The sequence below is a fragment of the Eleutherodactylus coqui genome, chromosome 1, assembly GCF_035609145.1.
Source record: "Eleutherodactylus coqui strain aEleCoq1 chromosome 1, aEleCoq1.hap1, whole genome shotgun sequence".
NCBI classification, from domain to species: Eukaryota; Metazoa; Chordata; class Amphibia; order Anura; family Eleutherodactylidae; genus Eleutherodactylus; species Eleutherodactylus coqui.
The window spans coordinates 442,430,617-442,454,840 of record NC_089837.1 but is presented as its reverse complement, the minus strand read 5'-3'; the positions used below and the strand labels follow the sequence as shown (position 1 = coordinate 442,454,840).

At 41.9% G+C, this 24,224-nt stretch overlaps 1 protein-coding gene across 5 annotated transcripts in view; it reads right to left on the bottom strand.

Annotated features, from left to right (window-relative positions):
- DCLK1 (doublecortin like kinase 1) overlaps positions 1-24,224 on the bottom strand; it is a 382,755-nt gene that overhangs the window by 110,538 nt on the left and 247,993 nt on the right. For 4 of the 5 annotated variants that reach the window (XM_066582756.1, XM_066582763.1, XM_066582790.1 and 1 more), the window contains exon 6: positions 10,903-10,997. In XM_066582756.1, coding sequence (XP_066438853.1) covers positions 10,903-10,997 — 95 coding nt within the window. Of the gene's footprint in view, positions 1-10,902; positions 10,998-12,204; positions 12,312-24,224 lie in introns of those variants that run through there. The other variant, XM_066582771.1, reaches the window with a different exon arrangement.

The window sequence follows — 24,224 nt, the reverse complement described above, 5'->3', positions numbered from 1 at the left end:
TTTATCCATTTAAAATCGGTTGTTTTTCACATTTTTAAACAGCCCAGTGGGTTGTGAAGTGTAATTACTGGAATAACCCCGCAAACCTTCTAATTTGGGTCTGCTAAGTTTAAAAGAACTAAGAAAAAGAAAAAAACAGGACGAGTTCCCATATGAAAACATTACGTCTACCAGCGTGAAGTTACATCCTGGATTGTTAGACATTCTTTATTCGTTCCGACTCGTTCTCGGATATCCATTTTTCAATTTAACATTTAATAGCAGTCAGGCTAAAAGCTCAAACTGCAAGTTATAGTCACACTGTGACAGCAGCTCAAATATCACTTACAAGCCTTTTCATCATATGGGCTAACACTGCTGTAAAGACCAAATGAAAGGAGAAATCAACAGCGATACTGCACAATGTTCATCCTGGTTACTTCTGAGGGCTTCTAGAAATAGTTTATAGGTGTCCTTAAAATCCATTACAGTGAATGATGAAGGTAATGCAACCAGGCATTTGTTAAATCTCAAAGAAAACCTTCTGTGAATAATTTACTAGTGCCCAGTGTCGTATGCAGCAGCGCCGAACACGGAAGTTTACCTGGCTGCTGAACAGTTGTTGCTGGATTCACCAATGGATTACAGCTGATTGCTGGGATCAGCTTATCACCGGGGTGCAATTCCAATGAAAAGGAATGCTCCAAATGGACAACTTCTTTTAAAAAGTACAATATGTTTATCTTAAAAAACATTTTCCATTTTTGATTGACCTACAGTTCACAGAAAGTGAGTAACTTTGTAACTACATTACATATACAGGGGTGGACAAAAATATGGAAACAGCATACGAATTACATGAGATTTTAACCATTAGCACTGAGCTCCCCTTTTGACCCTTGCTTGGCTGAGAGCTTTCCCGACAAATTTGTATTCACTTCACCTCTTGCCCTGCTCTGGGTGGTTTTGGGAGCCAGCTGGTAAGAGCAGCTGAGTGGCCGAAGCCCCTGACAAAGGAAACCTTGTTGCCCGGGCAGATGTTAACTTCTGGCCAGCAGCATTTTACCTCCACTTAAGCTACATGGGATTATAAATCATATTTTAGTAAAGCATGTAGAGACCAATTTTAAGGCATGCATTTTGTACGGTGTTTCTATATTTTTGTCCACCCCCTATACTTATCCTCAGTTATAACAGATATTATAGTCCTAAACTGCATTTACAATTTACAAATCTCCCAGCATTCCTTGCAAGCTCTATATATGCCCAGAACTTGCTCTAGTGAATTGCAATCTGGAAAGTGTAGTCTTTATACTAGATACTGTATAATAATGTGATGTAGGAAAAACTACAGGTCATTTTAGGCTGGGCTCACATGAGTGTATCTCACAGAGTGCAGGCTGCGAGATATACGTGCATGGCACGCAGCCGGTACAGAATGACATTGTGTACAGGCTGCGGGCCACCCATTGCCATGTACTATCTTGGCATGTATACTCACGTAATACACGCTAAGAAAGGACATTCCGTGATTTTTCTTATGTATGTAATATACGTAATTTGTGTGCGGAGCAACTTAGCAGCCTATGTGATATTGGTATAGCGTATTACGCCTGCAAAACCCGCAATTACCAAACACTTAGGTGAGACAGTCCTAACACCAATACATATGTTCTGGTAGACAGTGTCGACAAATAATATTGGTAGTTGTCCACCAAGCCTTTACACAAGCCAGTTCAGACTCTAATAGGCTACAAACAATTGCTCGTCCCATAAAGCTGTCATTAGTGACTGCACATGTCCCCGTTTACATGAAGAGATCTACAGCCTACCAGCCAGCCTTTTTATAGTTTCATAAAAGAGCCAATCAGTCAATGAACGATCTACCCAGTCCAATGATTGGCCAAAACAACGTTCAGACAAACCTTCCTGTTTAATTATCAAGCCATGAAAAAGGCCCTTAAAGGGGTTGTACTAAGCATACACGTTATCCCCTATCCACAGGCTGAGACCCCTGTTGATCTCCAGAATGAGGGTCCTGTGTCCCCCTCTACCTGTCACTGTGTGTGTGTGTTGGGGGGGGGGGAATTCTCACCCCGCAGTGACATCAGAATAAATGGAGCTCTAGACGAGCATGCGCGGTCCATTCCTTTGTATTTGGGCTTATGGAAATACCAGAGAGCTTGCACAGTCCCATTGAAAGTGAATGGATTGTCTGCACACTTTGCTCAACCAGCGCTCCATTCCGTTCCCTCCAGGAGGTTGGGTGAGGGATAACCTGACACTGAGGATATGTAATCGCTGTTCTTGAGAGTAGATAGGGAATAATTTGTAATCTTAGTACAACCTCTCCAAGGCTTAGTTCACATACACGGTATTGGTTGAGTAGAGCCAGTTGTTTAATGCTGAAGCAGGACACAACTTATGCCATTTTGGTGCATCTTGTGACCAGTATGGCATCTGTTTATGGACTGAAAAACACTGCATCCAGGGAGACATCAGGAGTGAAGCGCTGGATGTCATGAACGATTCCACAGAAAACTACGCAATTAGTTCTGGCATCAGTTTCCCTCCAGAGTTTCGCAACAAGGCCGGAGGATAAAAAGCGAAAAGGTGGGTCATATTGCAACCTGGCCTAACGGTCCTACTACATTATAGGAGCTCAGCTAAGTATAAGTGATACATCTTTTGACACATCTTTTGACACAAGTTTATTAACGGTTTCCAGGAGCAACGAGCAGAATTGTGAATGCAGCTCTGAAGTATAAAAGAGACTGTAAGCCAGGATCAGTCCAAGATAAGTAGAGCAATAGAGTGTATTAGTAACGTATTATCCTTAAACTGACAAATATTAAACAATACGAGATTTGTGTGTTACTTACTGTCTAATGTAATGACTGCTTTGCATTCTGCTCCTTTCATCCATCTCAGCACTAAATTAACTGTATCTTTTTAGTAATGTAGAACAATGGAAAGGGATTGCTTTGTTACAGTGTCATTATTTTGCTGCCAACCAATGTGACTGTATGTGAATGGAGGATGGCAGACTGAATGGGTGCAGAAAGGGTTCCTATTGGGAAGATATTTTTGTAAAAAGCTCCTAGCAACATATGACCAGTGAAAAGTGCGCTTAAAAGCTTTCCTATATGTCAGACAGATTTATAGATTGTATTCTCTGGTAGGCTATAAAGGCTTTTTATTTGATTAACAATGAGCCTTTTAGTGCAGAGGTTCATTCCTGCCCACTTCATTCTCTGAAAAGATCAAGAAATTCAAAATGCCTCCTGATTTAATGGGATTATGTAACGCAACATGCTGGCCATGTACTTGTAGCGCTTCTCTTACCGTTTAGACAGAACTTTATATTATGGCTTCAGGGGCTTAGTTCATTATTTGCTAAGTACAAGATGTAGAGATGAGCGAACGTACTCGTTTAGGGCGATTTCGCAATCGAGCACCGCTTTTTTCGAGTAACTGACTACTCGGGCGAAAAGATTTGAGGGGCGCCGTGGGGTGGCGTGGTGGAGCGGGGAGTAGCAGTGGGGAACAGGGGGGAGCTGTCTCTCTCTCTCCCCCCCCCCACTCCCCTCTGCAACCCCCCGCTCCACCACGCCGCCCCCCCTGAATCTTTTCGCCCGAGTAGTCAGTTACTCGGAAAAAGCGCTGCTCAATTGCGAAATCGCCCTAAACGAGTACGTTCGCTCATCTCTAACAAGATGTATAATGTTACAGAGAGCCTATATTTTTGTACTAACTTAGGCTACATTCACATGGGCAACCGCGATATTGGGCCAAGAAACTTGGTCTGATATCGCGCTTGCCAACATGTGATTTCCATGGTGATGCAAAGCACATCGCTTCTGTGAAATTGCGATCCTCCTGAACGTGAAACATGCATGTGATTTGATCACAAATATTTCCCATTGACTCCAATGGGAAACATTGCACTTGCATGCACATCGCACAGCATGCGAGTGCCATGTGATGTCTTTCAAGGTCCCATTGAAAACTATAGGTAAGGTGTTCCTAGGGAACGCCCAAAGATAGAACATGCTGTGATTTTTTTTTCCGCTCAGGTGAATAAATCTATTTAAAAGAATGGATTTCATAATTATGCGAGTTTCATCATAGGAAACACGCACGAGAATATTGCTTGTGTGAATGTGGCCTTATGCTCAGAATGCTTCTATCAGAAGACAGGACTTGAAAATAAGAAGAACACAGTGAAAAGTTAAATTACTGGGAACTAAAAGTTTTTCCAGGTCCAGAGTTTTGGCTATATATTGTTCCTGAATTACAGCTGAAAAGGACATAAGGGAGGAGCATTGTGAGGCCCATCTTATCTGTCAGCTGTTCTCAGCCAATTAGTAAAGCTGAAAAAACTCACGATGGTGCTGATTGGCTGCCTACAGCTGTTGACAAACAGCAGCTCACAGATCTCCTTTTCAGATGGTTGCCCAGGCTATTGAAGGGGTATTTCCATCTTGACTTTTCATGGCAGAGATGAGAAAACCGGCTTCTCTGTTCCAACCACCTGTTGGAAAGAGCCGAGCGCTTAGTGCAGTTCTGTTTCTGTAGCTCTCTTAAAGTTTATGGGAGCTACAGAAACCGCGTAGCACATCGTGTCATGCTGCTTCCATAACCTGGGAAGTTATGGAACCGCCATTGTGTGCTGTGCTACACTATTTCCATAGCTCCCATTCACTTCAATAAGAACTATAGAAATAGCATTGCGCTTAGTGCTCAACTCTTTCCGTAGGCTCTGACAGGTTGGCTGGTAGCCATGACAGCAGTTTGCTGTCTCGGCTATGAGAAGCAGAGATGGGAATACTCCTTTAAAGTATAATGTTAGCTTTCACTTGCTTTTTGGTAAATTATGTCAGTTTTAAATTAGGACCACTTGCATAACTTTGCCACGCTCAAATCTACACTAGCCTACCAAAAGTAACTGGACACCAATGTAAGAAGCAAAGGTAGTACTTATCTACATATGTTAATAATAATTAGTGGGACTTCTTTTAGATCTAATGACATTGAATTTTCTACTAATGTCTGATACACTACATTTCCCTCCAATCATCCTGCAAACTTCTGGCAAGTTCTCTCAAAGACGATGCATTGGCCCACTACAATAGTGAAAGGAACATTATTATTACACAGTTTAGCAATGTAAAAACATTCTATGGAGTGATGAATCACACTACTCCATCTTCAAATAAGATGTACCTGAAGGATGTCTGAGGGAACGCCTTTTGCCTGAGTATGTTGTGCCAGCAGTTAAAGCGGTTGTACCGGAATTTTATGTTATTGCCTATTCACAGGATATGGATTAACTTGCTGATTGGTGGGGGTCTCACTTCTGAGATACCTGCCCATCTCAAGAACAGGGTTCCTGTGTCCTATGTCCTCCACACTGTGGGCTTACTGCATCTCGTGCAGAGAGAAGGAGACTGAATAGAAAGATGGTCATGCAAGTGCACCAGTGCCCCATTCACTTTCAGTGGGGATGCCGAGATACCCTAGCGGGTCAGGTTTTTCCATCAGCCCCATAGAAATGAATGGAGCACTGACTGTGCATGTGTGGGCAGTGCTCCATTCGGATTAACGTCTCTGTTGGAGGGGGGGGAGGGGGGGCAAGCAATCCCTGCAATGACAGAAGAACAAGTCTTGTTCTCAAGATCAGCTGGGGTCGCAGACCCCCACCAATCAGCAACTTATTCCCTATCCTGTTGATAGGGAATACCTTGAAATTCTGATACAACCCCTTTAATTACAGCGGAGAGTCCATTATGGTCTGGGGATGTTTTACATGGCATGATCTCAGTCTGTTGGTTGTAGTGGCGAGATCCATGAACACGGAGGTGTACTTTTATATTCTAGTCAATAACATGTTGCTATGGGAATGGTCAGCAATACTTCCTGTAAGACAACTCGCCTTGTCACAAATCCAACGCCGTTTTACATTGGTTTGAGGATATGAATGTGCCATAATTGGACCGGCCTGTACAGAGTCCAGACCTGAATCATATTGAACATCTTTGGGGTGAACTAGAATATCAGGTCAGGAAATATGAACAGTGTCCATCTTTGTTGAGACAACTCACCATACATTTGCAGGATGATTTGAGGGATATACCAACTAAAGTGTATCAGATGTTAGAAGAAAGTATGCTGCGGAGAGTATCCAATGTCATTAGGACCAAAGAAGGCCCCACTAAGTATTAACATATGTTAACAATACTACTTTTGATTCTTGCTCAGGTGTCCAATTACTTTTGGTAGGATAGTGTATATTTATCAGAGATCCTGGGAGTTTGTCCTAATGGATTTGCCACCCCTAAATCTATACCTGCCAGAGGCTTGTCCTCCTTACTTTTTCATAGCATGATGATAACCCTAGTAGATATAAAGCACCAGGTTTTCTGTTTAAATGACTAAATACTGTATATTGACAGATATTTCAGGACCCAGCAGGGGTAGCATCTACTTATAGAGATGACCGAGCAGTTTGTGTCACTGTTCATGATGCAAAACGGCAAGGTTTTGCAGACTGGGAGACTGATTCTTTCTCCCCACTAGTTTTATCATTCTTCGGTGCAATTCTTGAGGACTGCCTTATATGTGCCACTAAATTATAATGCTGGGCAGCTGACAGCAGACCCTCTAAATGCCCTTTCAGAAGTCTACAATATCCATATTGACATAAGCCACACAAGCCAGTCCAATTCTCCTTCTGGCCAATGAAGAACACATTATAAGTAGAGATGAACGAGTATACTCGCTAAGGCACATTACTCGAGCAAGTAGTGCCTTAGCCGAGTATTTCCCCGCTCGTCTCTAAAGATTCGGGGGCTGGCGCCGGTGACAGGTGAGTTGCAGCGTGGAGCGCGGGAGAGAGAGATCTCCCCTCCGTTCCTCCCCGCTCTCCCCCGCCGCTCTCCGCCCCCCGCCGGCCCCTGAATCTTTAGAGACGAGCGGGGAGATACTCGGCTAAGGCACTACTCGCTCGAGTAATGTGCCTTAGCGGGGATACTCGCTCATCTCTAATTGTAAGGTTATTAGATACTATCTTGTTGCTGCCTTTCTTCATAAAAGAAAACCTGCTGTTAAGATCAGTCAACTTGTTTATTGTCTTTGCTTGTGGCAGGAGACATAATATGCATATCTTTGTGAAACTAGGTTACCTCTATAACATTTATATTTACATTATTTTGATAACTTCAAACAAAACTGTATGGTGCTCAGCGGTCGGTAAGAGCTCGGGGCGGAATATAAAAAAGGAAGAGCCGGAAAGTGTGTATCCGTTCATTTAGCACTTGATGTTCCAAACTTGCTGTGCACTGGGTACAGAGGGCATATGCACGCCATGCGCAGGGCAAATTAGCAAGACTAATTTATACATTGATATATAGAGAGAGACTTCTATATATATTTATACATATTCTTTTATGTCTTTTGTTTGGCTTAGCTGGAATGACTTGCACTGAAATATGAATACAAGAGTATGGCTATTATATACATATGCTTAATTTCTAGTTATGTGAACATATGAGACACTCTCTCACTTCAGTGGAATAGGAGGTGCAAAGGTGAGAATAAACATCAGGACTAGAGATGAGCGAGTATACTCGCTAAGGGCAGTTGCTCGATCGAGCATTGCCCTTAGCGAGTACCTGCCCGCTCGGGAGCAAAGGCGGGGAAGAGCATGGAGGAGCGGAGGGGAGATCTCTCTCTCCCTCTCTCCCCCCCCGCTGACGGACGCAACTCACCTGTCACCCACACCGGCACTCGAACCTTTGCTTCCGAGCGGGGAGATACTCGCTAAGGACAATGCTCGATCGAGCAATTGTCCTTAGCGAGTATGCTCGCTCATCTCTAATCAGGACCCATTTTTTAGGGTAATTAACTCTATAAGAACTGTATATGTTTCAGAGGGACATATAATCACTATAGTGCAAATAATCAAGCTACAGTAACAGCAAATATTTCATCGCACAGTAAAACGACTTTATTGTCATCTCTGTTCTCAGCGGTCACATGCCAAACACAGCTGAAAATAATGACTGGCTGCAGTGGTCACTTCCAGGTACTGATGTGTCCACCTCAGTACTTCAGCTTGAAGTTGGTTAAAAGGATTGGCAAGTTGTAAATTAATGATGCCCTATCATTAGGATAAGGCATCAATAGTAAATAATGGTGAAGTTGGTAGCCTGGGACCCCTATCAATCAGCTGTTTTCTTGGCCGGTTTACTTGTGCACTGAGCTGATTTCTGCAGGAAGCAGACAGCTGTGTTCTTACTGCATTGGCCATACTTGGTATTGCAGGCCAAGTTCTTCAGGAAGCAGGCAGCTCTGTTCATACACCAGTAGCCGGGCTTGGTATTGCAGGCCAAGTTCCCATTCATTTCAATGAAAATTTGTCCTGCAATACCAAGCCTGGCCACTGCAGTAAGAACAGAGCTGTCTGTTTCCTGCAGAAATCAGCTCAGCTGATTCGTAGGGGTTCCATGGCAATGGACCTTTCCTGATTGCCCTTTAAAGCTTGAAATTTCTCAGGCAATCCATTCAAAACAATATCATGACATGCTGCAATGCGCATCACAATGACTGGGTGGCCACAACAGGCATATAAAATAGACATTCTCAGACACAGTATTGCAAAATTATGTTGTTTTGCAAAGCTAGTTATCTTGTGGCATACATATCTGAGCATAATCAACCAAGAGGAAAGGGAAGAAAGGATGCATCTCTAGTCAGAACGTCATCACTACACGACAGCAACACAGACTGTCAGGACCAACGCAGTGGTGTGGAATTTATCACATAAGATTTATGTTGCTATTTTATCACATCATTTGACTTCAGGCAGTTTTTTTTGAATGTCCCGGACAAGCCCCTTAATCCCATGCCGCATAATACCATTATATATGGCAACACATAAAGCAACCAGCAGTTAGGCGTCCCAGCCATCTTTGTGCAAGATAGTGCAGAAGCTAAAGGTCACAGAGGTTTGTAATGCTGATATTTAATGTAAGTAATGAGAACCAAGGAGTCAATAGAGATTATAATAAGCACATACTATACAGTACATGTAGAGATTACTTGTATTCTTATCAGCACCAAGACTTCTAGTTTGCATGGATATCATATAGAAAGCTATTCTTCCATTTGGTAGATAATAAATAGCGAGGTATCGTGTTAGCCAGGAAAACCTATGTAATATTAAATACGCTTGTGTAAAAGAACACGGGAGTATTATGGAGGTTATACCTCTATTGGCCAACTAGAAAAATTACATATGCAAGCTTTCGAGGCTACTTAAAGAGACTCCGTCAGCTACTTATAGCTCTATAAGCTAAGCTTATGGGCTCAAAGTAGGTGATCCGTTGAGTTTTGGGAGGGAGGATTTATACTTACCTTCCCCGTAGTTCCCCCGATATGAGCTCTGAAAGTCACCGTTGAATGCATTGAGCAGCACTGTTAAGTAGTACACCCATTCTATAGTAGTCCTGCTTTATGCACTGCAGCGACGGCTTTCAGCACTCATACTCAGGGAACAACGGGGAAGGTCATGAGTCCCGTGCTAAGGCAGCAATGCTGTCCTAAGCTCTTACAACCGGAAGGTTATGAGTTCAATCCACGGAAGGTTCAGGTAGCTCAAGGTTGACTCAGCCTTCCACGCTTCCGAGGTCGGTAAAATGAGAACTCAGCTTGGTGGTGGGTAATAATTAATAATTACCTGAAAGTGCTGTGGAATAAGTTGGCACTATACAAATAACAAGATTTATATTTATTTATAAAAATATAAGACTTTTATCCCCGGACTCAGCGGGTCGCCTGTTTTCCAGCCCATATGCTTAATTTATAGGGCTAAAAGTAGCTGGCGGAGTCTCTTTAACGCTTATCCCAATAGAGGTATCACCTCCATAATACTTCCATCTGGTAGGGAGTTATTTGAATTGTCGAAAACCTCCTTACCTTCACTCTGGTCCCACTTAAAAAGATCCTCCATTATATCATATATGAAGGAAGATCGTATAAGAGATGTTCATATTCTCCAACCACCATAATAAAATATTTCTATAGATTGCTTATTCATAACAACTGCAGTTGCCTAATGTGTTAAATGCTCTATAGGGTCCATTAGTTCAGGATATAAGTGATGGTTTGGGCACTAACTTCACAATGCAATCATTACACTATAACTCTGAAATATCAGAAACCATTTTCACTAGATTTTCCTTTTAAGGAGACATGAATCATCCAAGAAGCTTGTTCCAAGGCAGGTGACATAGCTAACCAAAACCATGAGATTCAAAAGACCAAATTAGCAATATGGCTGTCTCCAGTTGACTTCTACTCAAGTCATGTCCTAAGACACCATATGGAGTGAGGAACTGGCAGAGTAAACATGTACTGTGAAGATCACAAAGGAAATCTTCTTTCTTTTTGTGAGAGAACCATTATCACATTGTTTACCACAAACGTTTCATAAAGACAAACAAATCATGTTGATTGACATTCATACAGAATGTGACTGATGATTTTGGGTCCTTTCACTTGTGTATTGGAAATTTAACACAGAGCATATCCCAAGGTAATAAGAAACGTGGACTTTTAAAGTACAAACAGGACTATAACAGCATTGGAAGGTACTTACCTACTTACCTTATTATATATATATATATATATGCATATACATATATATGTGTCTGTATATATATATATATATATATATATATATATATATATATATATATATATATATATATATATGTGTATATATATATATATATATATATATATAGTTCCCAAGGCACAGTACAATTCTGATAGACAAGTGACAGTGACAACAGGAAGCGATTCAAAAGTGCACTGAATATTTTGGTGCCAATAGCAATAGTGAAGAAATGAAAACTGTACCCTCTGTCTCCGCAGACTTCCTGGGCTGGTTGGTGATGGGCTTGGTGATTTTCCCGAGCGAGGAGTGGAAAGCTGGCTCCCTGGGGTACCATTGACTGGGAGGACAAAATGAAGGGAACAAGTTAATTAAAAAATTATCTCAGCCCTCCTCCGCATGACCTTGTCTGCTCTACATCAACCTATAATTCATTACTGTCATTTCACTGTAAGAAACAACCACTTTGACGTCATTCCATTCATGAGGCTGACTGCAGTCTACACAGCAACAGTGTAATGATGAGAATACCAATCCACAAACACAGCCAATGTTGTGTTAGCAGGATGATTTATGCCCAGTAGGTACCAGCTGAAACACAACATAAGCCTTCCAGAACTCCTAATTGGATGTCATGGTCAGATACAAGACTTAATATTAGATATTCTAATGCATAAGTCCTACATAAAAAAAATAGCGATAAACCAGCAAAGAGTGTTCTGTATCCAGCAGATCACAGTCAGAATATATAGATAGTATAATACTAATGATATAAGTAACCATCTAGTCATTTATTTCTGCTTGTTTAGTCATATTGCCAGTTACATTGATAGTTGGAATAAACTTTTCCATTTCTTCAATCTAATTAAAGTTACAGTTTCTTATATTAACGATATATTACATACTAGATATATATAAATAATTGTATATATGTGTGTATATATATATATATATATATATATATATAAAATTGTATATATGTGTATATATATAATTGTATATATGTGTGTGTATATATATATATATATATATATATATACATACACACATATATACAATTATATAGACACACATTATATAGACACCCATATATAAATAAAAAATGTTACATATAACAACATGTAATCTTCGCATGGACATACACATATCATATAGTATGCATTATGTTGCGTATTTTGTTGCTTTGTCTCTTGTAGAATAAAACACACCAACATGAAAATGAAAAAAAATATTTAGAAGTGAGAGTCAATAGATTGATTTAATGTAATGATTATTTAGATACATTGTAAAGGAGTTTAGCCGTTAGGACTATAAATACCGGTTGCTCGGGACGTATATTGTTATTACGTTGACTATATAATATACCTTATCATACATGGCTTAGTGCTAGACATAATTCTCTTAACACATATGCATATTAATACTCATCATAACATTCACTAATATAACATTGCACTATATGGCCAGACATACTGTAAAGCAGCAGCTTCGTATCCAATCCATTTTATTGCATTCTGTATTGTTAGAAAATAAGTCATTAAACTTACCTTCTATTAGCTCTAACATGAGTAAGGTTTATGTGATTAGACCGGTTGTATAATAAAAAAAAAAAATCGATCAATGAAAGGAAGCCCAGTGCTGCTTTGTAGTTAGTGAAGCTGTAGCACAGCGGCAGCGAGTGGTGGAGAGGATACTGTGCTGCTCATACAGTGATATGCAGGAGTCAGAAGCAGATGCTTTTAATGCGTAAGCCTGACGTCTTCCAAACAGCAGTGGGAGGTGCAGGTGCAGTCTTAGGGCTACATCAAAGGTAGCAGTTAAGCAGAACGCTGTCGCTATAGGACTCGAAATACAACCCCCTCTTCATTTCTGTCCCTATCCTTCCCTTAACTTTACCCCCTCCTCAAAGCATAAGTAATTTAATAAGCTATGGTGTGAATCATTACGGGGTTCTTCAACGAGGGCAAAACATCATATGACTCATTTGAAAATCGAAATGACAGTAACTCTTAATATCCAACGATGACTACTGAAACAGCAATATAATGGCAGCGCTGTTCTTCACGTCTGTCAGGCTTCAATATAATGACTGTGACTGCCTTGAAGGAGTTAATTTGTTCATTTAAAGAATGCACTGAGAATAGACTATAATATATTGGAGAGCACACATCTATTTTTTATATAATAGTAATGAATTGTATTAATATAGCGCCAACATATTCTATGGATGGGGAAATACATCACTAGTAAAGGTATCTTTACATAGGACGATTATTGATATTGATATTTATCACTGAAGCAGCAAATTTGGGCAATAATTGTCCCATGTACATATGGCTGGCGACAGGGCACTGAGCGACAAATCACTTACTTGTCGGAATTGGCAGATCTAAAAACCAAGCGACTATAGGTCCATGTAAACAGGCAGTTTTTCAACTATGAATGACTGCCTGTTTACTGTGAATGGAAGCGGGCGGGATGGAATGATCTCTAGCCCACTGCACCTCTATTCACATATTGACCATGTGAAGCACAAGAGCGATAGTTGGGCAGTAGTCTGTGGGATGGCTGTCATCATGTGTAGAGGTATCTTAGGTTGACAAGCTATCAAAAGAAATGACACACTGATTGTTTAGTGGTTTTGCAAATCTAACTTTTGAAAATCTGCAGGGTCAGACTGGAGAGGAGTCCAATGAAGCTCATTTGTATTCATATATGCATGTTCCCCCACCCTTCTTCTCCCTCCAGATGATGATTAGCGAGGCCTTCCATGCTACTGGGCACACAGAGGCAGCTGTCAATCATCATCTGGAGGGCAGGGGGAGGGTGCATGTATGAATATACATGAGCTTCATTGGACTCATCTCCAATCTGTCCCTGCAAAGTTTCAAAAGTATGATCTGCAAAACCAATAAACCGATCAGTAAAAGTGATAGAGCGTGGAAATCAGTAGCTTAGGGGGATATAAACTTACCCGTATGCAGTCCAGGCCCAGTGGCACTAGCCTGGTTCTGGGAGTGGGTTACGTGATTTATTGCCTTCCGATGTTGGTGACATGCTGGCTGACTGACTCATTTCAGCAATTAAACCAGCCCCCCCCCCTTCCCTGTTATGGCTAGAGAGGCGGAGTAGAGATTGGCTTAGTTATTAAAATGAGCCAGTTAGCCAGACCCCTGCAAACACATCACTGACACCTCGGGAGGGGGATGAAAAATAATAATAATCTTTATTTGTATAGCGCCAACATATTCCGCAGCGCTTACAAAGACAGAGGAATACCGAGAGACAAAAGTACAAAAATTACAGAACTACGGTTACATGTAGTAATCAGTTTAAGGAAACAATAAAGGTGAGGGTCCTGCTCCAATCAGCTTCCATACAAGTAATAGGGTGACACAGAAGGTAAAGGGTCTGGAGATGTGCACGGCATGGCGAGGTGGAGAGTGAGGGATGCTATACACACAGACAATGGTCAGACATTAAGCCGTGTGACGGCAGAAGCGGTGTGACTGCAGGGGGGCAGCTGATGGTGGCTAGCAGGGATTGCAGTCAGTAGGTCAGGGAGCATGTTATCATGCGGGATCCAGAGGGGTTTGGATTAGGAGATATGGTATGCCTCCCTGAAGAGGTACGTTTTAAGAGCACGCCTGAAGTTTTGTGATTCCTTGATTGCCCGCATAGTCTTTGGTAGTGCATTCCAGAGGACTGGTGCTGCTCTGGAGAAGTCTTGGAGGCGGGAATGAGAGGTTCTAATTAAAGGGGCACTGCTTTCATTACCAGAGTGGAGGGCACTGGCTGGGTGATGGATTGAAATGAGGGAGGCAATGTAGGGCGGCGCGGCGCTGTGGAGAGCTTTATGGATGAAGGTAGTGAGTTTAAATTGAATCCTGTATTTAACGGGCAGCCAGTGCAGTGACTGGCACAGGTCAGAGGCGTCCGAGTAGTGGCTGTACAGGAAAAGGAGCCTGGCTGCAGCATTCAGGATGGGTTGGAGGGGGTAGAGTCTGGTGCAGGGTAGGCCGATCAGCAACAAGTTACAATAATAGAGGCGAGTGTGGATGAGGGCAACAGTGAGCGTTTTTAGCGAGTCCATGGTGAGGAAAGGGCGGATTCTTGCGATGTTCTTGAGGTGCAGCTGACATGTTCGGGCCAGAGAATGGATGTAGGGGGTAAAGGAGAGATCGGCGTTGAATATGACCCCAAGGGAGCGGGAGATGAAGATGTCAGGTTGAGGTCGGTTAGTAGAGGGCAGAAACACCAGGAGGTCAGTTTTCGAGAGATTCAGTTTTAGGTAGAGAGAGGGCATGGTGTTAGAGACAGCGGACAGACAGCCAGTGAGGTTTTGGAGGAAAGATGCAGAGATGTCACGGGAGGAGGTGTATAACTGGGTGTCGTCAGAGTAGAGGTGGTATTGGAGACCAAATCTCCTGATGGTTTGTACAATAGGGGCTGTGTAGATGAAGAGGAGGAGGGGGCCAAGGACCGAGCCCTGGGGAACCCCAACAGCAAGGGGAAGAGGAGGGGAGGTAGAGCCGGTAAAGGAGACGCAAAAGGAGTGGTCAGATAGGTAGGAGGTCTATATCATGTGACCCAATGTCAGTATCATGCCAGAAATGGGAGTCAGTGATAACACTAGACTGGGACTCAATTCAGGCCTCAGTCACACGGGCGCATCGGCGCCCGTGTTACTGCAGGAAGAAGACGGACGTACCTGAAAACGTCCGTCTCTCTGCAGTGCCGGAGGAAAGAACATGTGACCGGCTTCATTGCCGGTCACATTTTCTTTCATCAGCGCTGGAGAGAAACGGACGCCTTCTAACTGTCAGTCACATGGGCGGAAAAACTCCTTTAAAAGTCTATCTATCTCATATCTATATCTATCTATCCATCCATCTATCTCATATCTACCCATCTATCTATCTCTCTATCTATCTCTATCTCATATCTCTCTATCTATCTTATATCTCTCTATCTATCTATCTATCTATCTCATATCTCTCTGTCTATCTCATATCTCTCTATCTATCTATCTCATATCTTATATCTATCTATCTCATATCTATATCTATCTATCCACCCATCTATCTCATATCTATCCATCTATCTCTCTATCTATCTCTATCTCATATCTCTATCTATCTCATATCTCTCTATCTATCTCATATCTCATATCTCTATATCTATCTCATATCTCTCTATCTATCTATCTCTATCTATCTCATATCTCTCTGTCTATCTCATATCTCTCTATCTATCTCTATCTTATATCTATCTATCTCATATCTCTCTATCTATCTCTATCTCATATCTCTATATCTATCTCATATCTCTCTATCTATCTATCTCTATCTATCTCATATCTCTCTGTCTATCTCATATCTCTCTATCTATCTCTATCTTATATCTATCTATCTCATATCTCTCTGTCTATCTCATATCTCTCTATCTCTATCTTATATCTCTCTATCTCTATTTCATATCTATCCATCTCTATTTCATATCTATCCATCTCTATTTTATATCTATCCATCTCTATCTCATATCTATCCATCTCTATCTCATATCTATCTATCTCTCTATCTATCTATCTCATATCTATCTATCTATCTATCTATCTATCTCATATCTATCTATCTCATATCTATCTATCTATCTATCTATCTATCTCATATCTATCTATCTATCTATCTATCTCATATCTATCTATCTCATATCTATCTATCTATCTATCTGAGAAATTAAATTTCCAAACTACTTTCCAGCAAAAGACAGACTTCAGAATTCATATAATTAACCTAAACCCCTTAAAAAAAGGAGTTTTCTTATCACGTACACTAGTATATGTCACAAATGTCCGAACAGTGTGAAATCTGACCACTGTGATCACTGAAAGAAAGTGGCAGTGGTGCTAAGAAGGCTCTGTGCCACTTTGTCTATTTTCTGGTCTGTAACTTGGTCACAGTGGTCTGAAATTCATTGATTAAACATTGGTATCATCCTAGCAAAATGCTACCACTGCCTACGATGAGAAGTGTGTCATGGCTCTATATCTCCTTAAGGGCTCGTTCAGACGATCGCTATTTTCATGCTGTTATAGGTTCGTATAGAAGCGTTCACATGGACGGTTGTTAGACGCGCTGAATCAGCACATCTAACAAAGATAGGACATTTCCTATCTTTGCTGTGTGCTTTTCATAGGCTTCTACGGCAGCCTTGAAAGCACGGAGCATGCAGCTTGGATCGTGTGAATAGGCTACTTCCCGGACCTTGAAGTAGCCCGTTCACGAGATCTTTTCAGCACTATAGCAGCGCAAGCAAACATGGTTTAGTTTGTTCATCAGAACTCAGAGGCCAACCCGGTGATCGGGCTGTTGAGCAATGCAATGCTGTGCTACAGCGGAAGGTAGCGTGAACGGACGGCTTCCATTGACTGCAATGGAAGCTGTCCGCGCACACCCACGGCAAATAGAGCATGCCGCGGGTGAGGACGGGAGATTTTACGGTGTGGAATTCCGCACCGTAAGCATTGAGCTATTAGGTTCAATAGAAGGAGGCCTAAGTCATGAAAAACACCTGCCTGTGGGGTCCACTGCCAGGGTCTCATACATTATACACACCCTTGTTCCCCTATAGAGGCTCTTTTTAGAATCAGCTCCTGGCGCTATGTATTTATCACATTGGTGGTTCCTACTAGTGTGGAACAATTATTGAAATAATCAGGTCAGGAGTGACCGCCCTGATTTAATAAAAATAATTGTGAATGGAGACACGCGATTCTGACTTCAATTAAAAGCAATGGGAATAAAATTCAGGTTCTCTAATCTGGCCTCTATAGATGCGTTCGATCTGCAGTGCATATGCAATTACATTGTGTATGGATGCGGATTCTTACACAAGTTGCTAGGAGACCAGGTACAAATGCAATCAAGAAAGCAGGAATTTGTGGGCAGACAATGCTGGACAGAATCCCTGGAGCATCACACCATCCAGACTGCTGACTGCAACCTCTGCTTATTCTTCTGGGCCCTTCCTCCACAAGAACAAGTGTTTGCTTTGTTTTTAAGTGGTTTGTACTACTTTCAAAATAAGTAGTATAAACCAGCCAAGCCTAGAGCGCAGTATCCTGTTCTGAAGACTCTCAGAACATCTCTCACCATGACAACACAAGAAAATGTCTCCTGGGCAGTCACATGAGCGATAGAAGGGTGTTTCCAGGGGGTTGGGCTACTTTCTGATGTCATTCCCTGCTTATGATCTCTCTTCCACGCGGAAGATATGCTGTCCATATGCGTACATCCACGCGACCATTTGCAATTCCTTTATGCGATCATTTGCAGGTCCTTCGCTGCAGATTTCTGTACGCGGAATCTGACCCACTCATGTGGGATTGCCCACTTAATACTTTCACTTCTCTGACAGCTGAATGGAAGAAGAGTTGGTATGATGGGAGGGGAGGGGGGGGGGGGGGTGCTGCTGCAAAGCTATACAGCCGGCACTGCTGACATGACAATATGACAGGTCCTCTTTAATATAAAGCTGTAGCTGGTATTAAGTACAAGATCAGACATCAGCATAGGGCCAGGGCTTTCTCTGAGTCAAAACATATTGCTGATGATTTGTAGAAACCAGCATAGAGAAAGTAGTCATGAACTTCTCTTTTGTAGTGAAGAGGAAGTATAAAAGCATGAAAAGGAAAGTATGAAAATCGATGCCAGGTTGCTATAGGCAAACCCATTACTTCTCTTTTTACTTAAAAGCCATTGCATCCAGCACTGCCCTACTTTCACATAAAAGGTAATGTAAAGTTCATTATGCACATTCAGGCTGTCAGTTGCTTAAAGGAGAACTACCAAAAGCATGATGTGAATGAAAACTCATTCACTGTGCATTTCCCTGCATTAATCCTGTGTGGACAGATTAATATTGGAAGTCTGTGTACTGTTCCCCTCCACTGTTCTGGAACAACACTTCAATTTATGTGCTAATGCAGTTCAACCTTACCCTGGGATATAATGTGGGTGTATATGCATGTATAGTACACAGCGATGGAAAAAACTTCCATCTACATGTCGGTAAATAATCTTGTATAAAAATCAAATTCTGATGTCAGACGATGAGAGCCGTTACAGAGGCCATCTGTTCGAATGCAGGACTTTTTAGTACTAGCACATGCTTAGTTTGTACTAGCCTGTTCTTTTGTGCACGTACCAGTCCCAATGTCCCGAGATGTCGAAGGAGAAGACAAACTGTGCATGCAGCGGTCCTAAACAGTGCAGCAGCAGCGTGGCAGGTCAGCTGGGTTGTGGATAACATAAGGGACATCATTCACGTTAATCAGTCGCTGACTTTGGTGGAATTAAACAGGCTTTGCACACTCCATGAAAGATATTGATAGAGGAGTAGGATCTCCTCTTTTCTATTTGCAGTGTATGGTTAACATCATAGCAGCCATCTCCACCCACCAGCTCAGAGACTGAGAATTAGATAGAGTCTGCAGAGAGGAAACTGACAAAAAATGCCATGTACAAGTCATCTGTTCAGTCTAAACACCAAATTCTGATGTCAGAGCCTGCCAATTATACAAAGACGAGAGTCATTACAGAGGCCATATCCTGCTAATACCGTACACTTTAGTACTAGCGCATGCTCAGTTTGTATTACCCTGTTCTTCCACGCATGACCCAATGCCGCAAGTTGTCCTAGGCTGTAGGACACTGCTAGATATACATTTGGAAAGGTGTTTGCGAGGGTGAAAGCATGATGGTATGGTTTAGGAGGGTGAAACCAGGTGACAGGTTCTCTTTAAACTGGTCAAAGTTATAAGATTTCTATATGGGATCCTCTAATATTCTATAGTGCCATATGTTAAATATGATCATTATGTTGTCCGAACAAAGTGCTCTGTTGACTGGCATACTCTTCTCTATGATCTTTAGCCTAAGATATAAAGATACTGTATGTCCACTATGACCTTAAACAATCCTTATACAATACACTTTTACTTTTTACAGTGAAAAAAACTTATGTTTTTAACATTGGAGCCTACGGTTGACGGATGCTCAACAGATGACATCATCAGAGGCGTCAGCCACAGCAATCCAGTAAACAAAAGTGTATGTTAATTGTATCCTTTTTTTTGATATGGTGACAGATGACATTTTTAAAATTTCATCTCATATCACACATCTGACGATATGTTATGTCAAGGGCCAAGTTATTAGAAGATACCTCTATATTAGTAAAACTGTCAACAGAATTATGGGGTAAGAAAAACACCCAGCTATCTACAGGCACCATTGGTGAACATTGACAAATGTAAGGGGATTACTTAGAACCTCAAAAACCTCCCTCCTGTGATAAGTGGTGTGAATGTAAAAGGTGAGTGTGTGTGTGTGTGGGGATGGGGGGGGGGACACCCCTCTAACAGAACTTCCCTTCTACTGGCATAACTTCCCTTTTTGTGTTTTTATTTTATTAGTAGTACGTAAAAAAATGGTGAGATAACCATAATGACATTTTTGTAACATTGGCACAAATTGTGATGTGAATTACTTTTCCGGACAGCGGGATATTGTGGTGCAGGCATGGTGGACTGTCACAAGCGGGAGGAGTTAACATAAGCGCACGCAAGTGTTTGCGAGGGAGTTGCAGAGTGGCATTAAGAAGGTGGAGGAGTGACTTGCGGTTGCACACCAGCTGTTGGGAGCAGTCTCCGAAGTTGGAGAGAAAGTCTGACGCTGCCCTATTATATGTTAATCCAACATACCTGTGCCCTGGTCTCAACTTGCATATGCTGCATCCATCCTTGTTAAAGTTGTACCTGTTAAAAAGACTTTAATAAAGTGTTCGATTTTGAGCGGAAATTTGGTCACGTCTCATTACCTCCCCTCTGAATGTGTCCGTTCTGAACAATCCCTGCAACAGAGAGCTCTTCCAGCGTAGGGCCATAACTCGCCAACAGGAAAGCCTCCTGGACTATACTACTACTGACTCAGCCCTGTTCACTCTAAAGTGCTGGCTACTAGGGGTAGCACCCTTTCTAATTTGCTGCCCAGAGCCCACTGTGAAATGAAATCTTTCTCTAGTTACAGAAATAACAAGGAGGATTATAGGAAGCTGGTGGATGTTGCCTTTACTTACTGCAGTCTCATGCTGCCCATAGAAATCTATATAGAGAAGAAGAGAATTGTGGGAGGGAGACAGAGAAACTCACACTGAGACGTGGCTGCAGTTTCTAGTAAGTGTTTTACCTTCCACAGAGCTAAATTCACAGCTACACTGCTCTTTACTGCTGCATAATACACCCCATGCTGCTGTTGCTTCTCTGTATATGAAAGATATTGGTAGAGGAGTAGGATCTCCTCTTCTCAATTTGCAGTATATGGTAAACATCATACCAACGTCTCTACGTACCAGCTCAGAGAGGACTGAGAATGAGGGATAAAGCCTGCAGAGCAGAAATTGATGAAGAAATGCCATACACAAGTCATATATTGACCAGAAATAGTGCTACACATGTACATACATGGCAGCGTATTCTGGAAAGTTAGGGAAACTTTAAAATCACTGGCTAGTTGGGTGAAGAAAAACAGGGTAGTATGAACTCAGACCCTTGTAAGAATTCTGGACTATTTGCATTAGAGGGGTTGTCCAAAATTATAATAACTAACTTCTTTCCTCCAAAAATAGCGCCACAGCGGTCCATGGGTTGCGTCAGGTACTACAGCTTTGCTCCATTGATGTGAATAGGCAACAGCTGGGCACCAACAGAGTGGGAGACTTTCCCTTTAAAACTTGTGTGCCCTGTAATACATTACATTTCTAGAACAAACATATTTTGTGAATATATACACATTTGCAATGGAAGAAAGAGAACGGAATAACAAATTATGCGCTGCAAATATCACTATAGTGACCAATCACACCTCGGCCTTCTTTAAGTCTAATTATTGGGAAATAATGAGAGCTATTATCCTTTTTGTTGTCTTGGGAGACAAACCATTAATGTTATTTCTAAGAAATTAGCATCATTATAAGGAAATTACATAATTATACTAAAAGACCTTGCTTCCACACTGAAATCCAGAATAAAGCCAAAGCCTTACCAGAAATATTACCCTCTCCCAAAAAGTCAGTGTTCTTCTCTAGCTATAAACAAACTTTCAAACACTTGAGTGACGTAGTAGGATCATACTGTAGCCCAAATGAGATTTGAGGGCAATAAGCATGTTAATATGCTGCAAGGGTGGCGGAGCCAGCCGTCTTCTGTGACTGCAGAGGACCAAGCTGCTGTATCAAGGTGGCATGCAGCTTTTCTATTGGCAGCAAAGGCCCCCCCTAAACTCAGGAGGGGGATGCACTTTGTGCAGCTATACAGCTGGCCTTGGTAATGCAAAAATTGGTGGCTAGGCACGGTATATACTTGAAATATAAATTTTCTGCTTTACGTCTCATCTGTTCCAAAAAAAACTTCTCTGCATTAAGTTTTATCAATATGTTCCAAAATGAAGAATGTTAAAGACGACCTGCAATTGAATAAAATCAGTGGGACTGTCTGTATGGCTCTACAGCCATGGCCCTGCTGGCTCTATCCCCATTTTTTTACATACTCACCTCCCTTCCCATGAATGAGCTTTTCTTTAAGTCGATCTCCCGGCACTGCCAACTTATCACTTGGCAGTCCGACCTCACTCATTGACAGTGATTGGTGGGTTATGCCTCAACTGAACATTGAAAGCCCCAGGAGTTGAACCTAAGAAGAGCTTATCTGGGTAAAGGGTGATTTTATGGCATGACAAGTCTTTCCCAAGGACAATTTAGGAACAAATCCATATTCCATGTAGTACAATGTCAAAGGGCCGCTTCACACTGGAGTAAGCACATTTTAGTTGCGTATATACACTGTGTATTTACGTGACTGAAAATCGCATATGCCCGTGTATTCTGCCCACTCTGGCATATGCAAAAAAGAACACAGCCTGGCCCATTAATATGCTGTGCAAATACACAGTGAATACACAGGTCTCGTGCACACCAAAACAGGTCATACCACATATTTTTTTCACGCTATCGCACATCGCGTGAAATAATATGCTCATGTTCACAAACACATTGAAATCAATGGGTTCTATTCACTGATTAGAACGCGTGCAAAAATTGTGAGCATGATATGCTGTGCAAATACCCTCGTGTGAATGAGCCATTAATAGAGATGAGTGAACGTGCTCGTTTAGAGCAATTACTCATTCGAGCTTCGCTTTTTTCGAGTAACTGCCTAATTGGGCAAAAATATTCGGGGGGTGCCGGGGGTGAGCGGGGGGTTGCGGTGGGGAGTGAGGGGGATAGAGAGAGAGAGCTCCCCCCTGTTCCCCCCTGCTACCCCCCCCCCCCCCCCCCGCTCCACCCTGCCTCCCCCAGAATCTTTTCGCCCGAGTAGGCAGTTACTCGAGAAAAGCGATGCTCGATCGAGTAATTGTCCTAAACGAGCACGTTCGCTCATCTCTAGCCCTTAAGCCTTGAGCAGATCCAACATATATCACAGGGTAGGAAATCTTCTATGTGGAAGATTCTTTTTGATATCAGCAGAACAGTGAGCCCAGAGTGATTCATAGTAAACAACAAAAGCTTATAAGTCACTTGTCCAAAGTCAACCAACAAAATCCTAAAAGGCTTTGTTCTTGGACACCTGAGACTTTGATTGGATTTATAATGCAATCTGCAGGGAGACTGAGGAAATTCTTAGGGAGGACTAGAAATAATTTCTGAGTAATACCTTTGTCATTGAAGGTACAAAAAGTTCTGTGTTAAACAGAAAGGTCAGCCTTTTCAGTTCAGAGCACACAATTATATTCAGACCACAACACCAAAATGTCAGGCAATATGAATTTTGTCAGACAGTAAGCAGAATGCCTCAAAAGTCCACCAACAGAGACTTACAATGAATGTTTATCCAACACAAACTCCTGAAAATTAAAACTAGGTTATAGATGAATCATAAGTTTGTGAGGATTCACTTTTTCAGGAATATGCCAAGTTTCAAGTCAAGTCTTCTGAAACTTTCCAACATAGTGATCTACGTAAGAATCCACCGATTCCAGTATACCATGTATGACCACTGATCGAGGTCTGTAAAGACCCTTTTGCAAGACCAAGTTATTGGGCACGGACGTTCACCTGAATGTTTGCTTGTCTGATCATTGGGCCATGTAGAGGGGACAACTACTGTATTACCAGATGATTGAGCGAATGCTCATATGTTGGGTGATTTTGGCAAGTATGAAAATGCTCCCTGGTTGGCTGTACATTTCTCCATGTGCATAGGGAAATGTACAGAGCTCTATGGGGATGAATGATTGTGAAAACAATCATTTGTCCCCAGATCAGAGATTCTCAGTCCGTGTAACAGAAATCTAAACAACAGCAGATCAACATCCCGAGAATTGAACTGTGTGAAAAGACTCTTAACCCAGCCGTGTAGGAGCCATCCCTATACGCCGGTCACAAGCCCGGATAAATAGGAAGGGTTAGGAAAAAACCTGGTGACCTACCCTATAAAAACTTTGCCTTG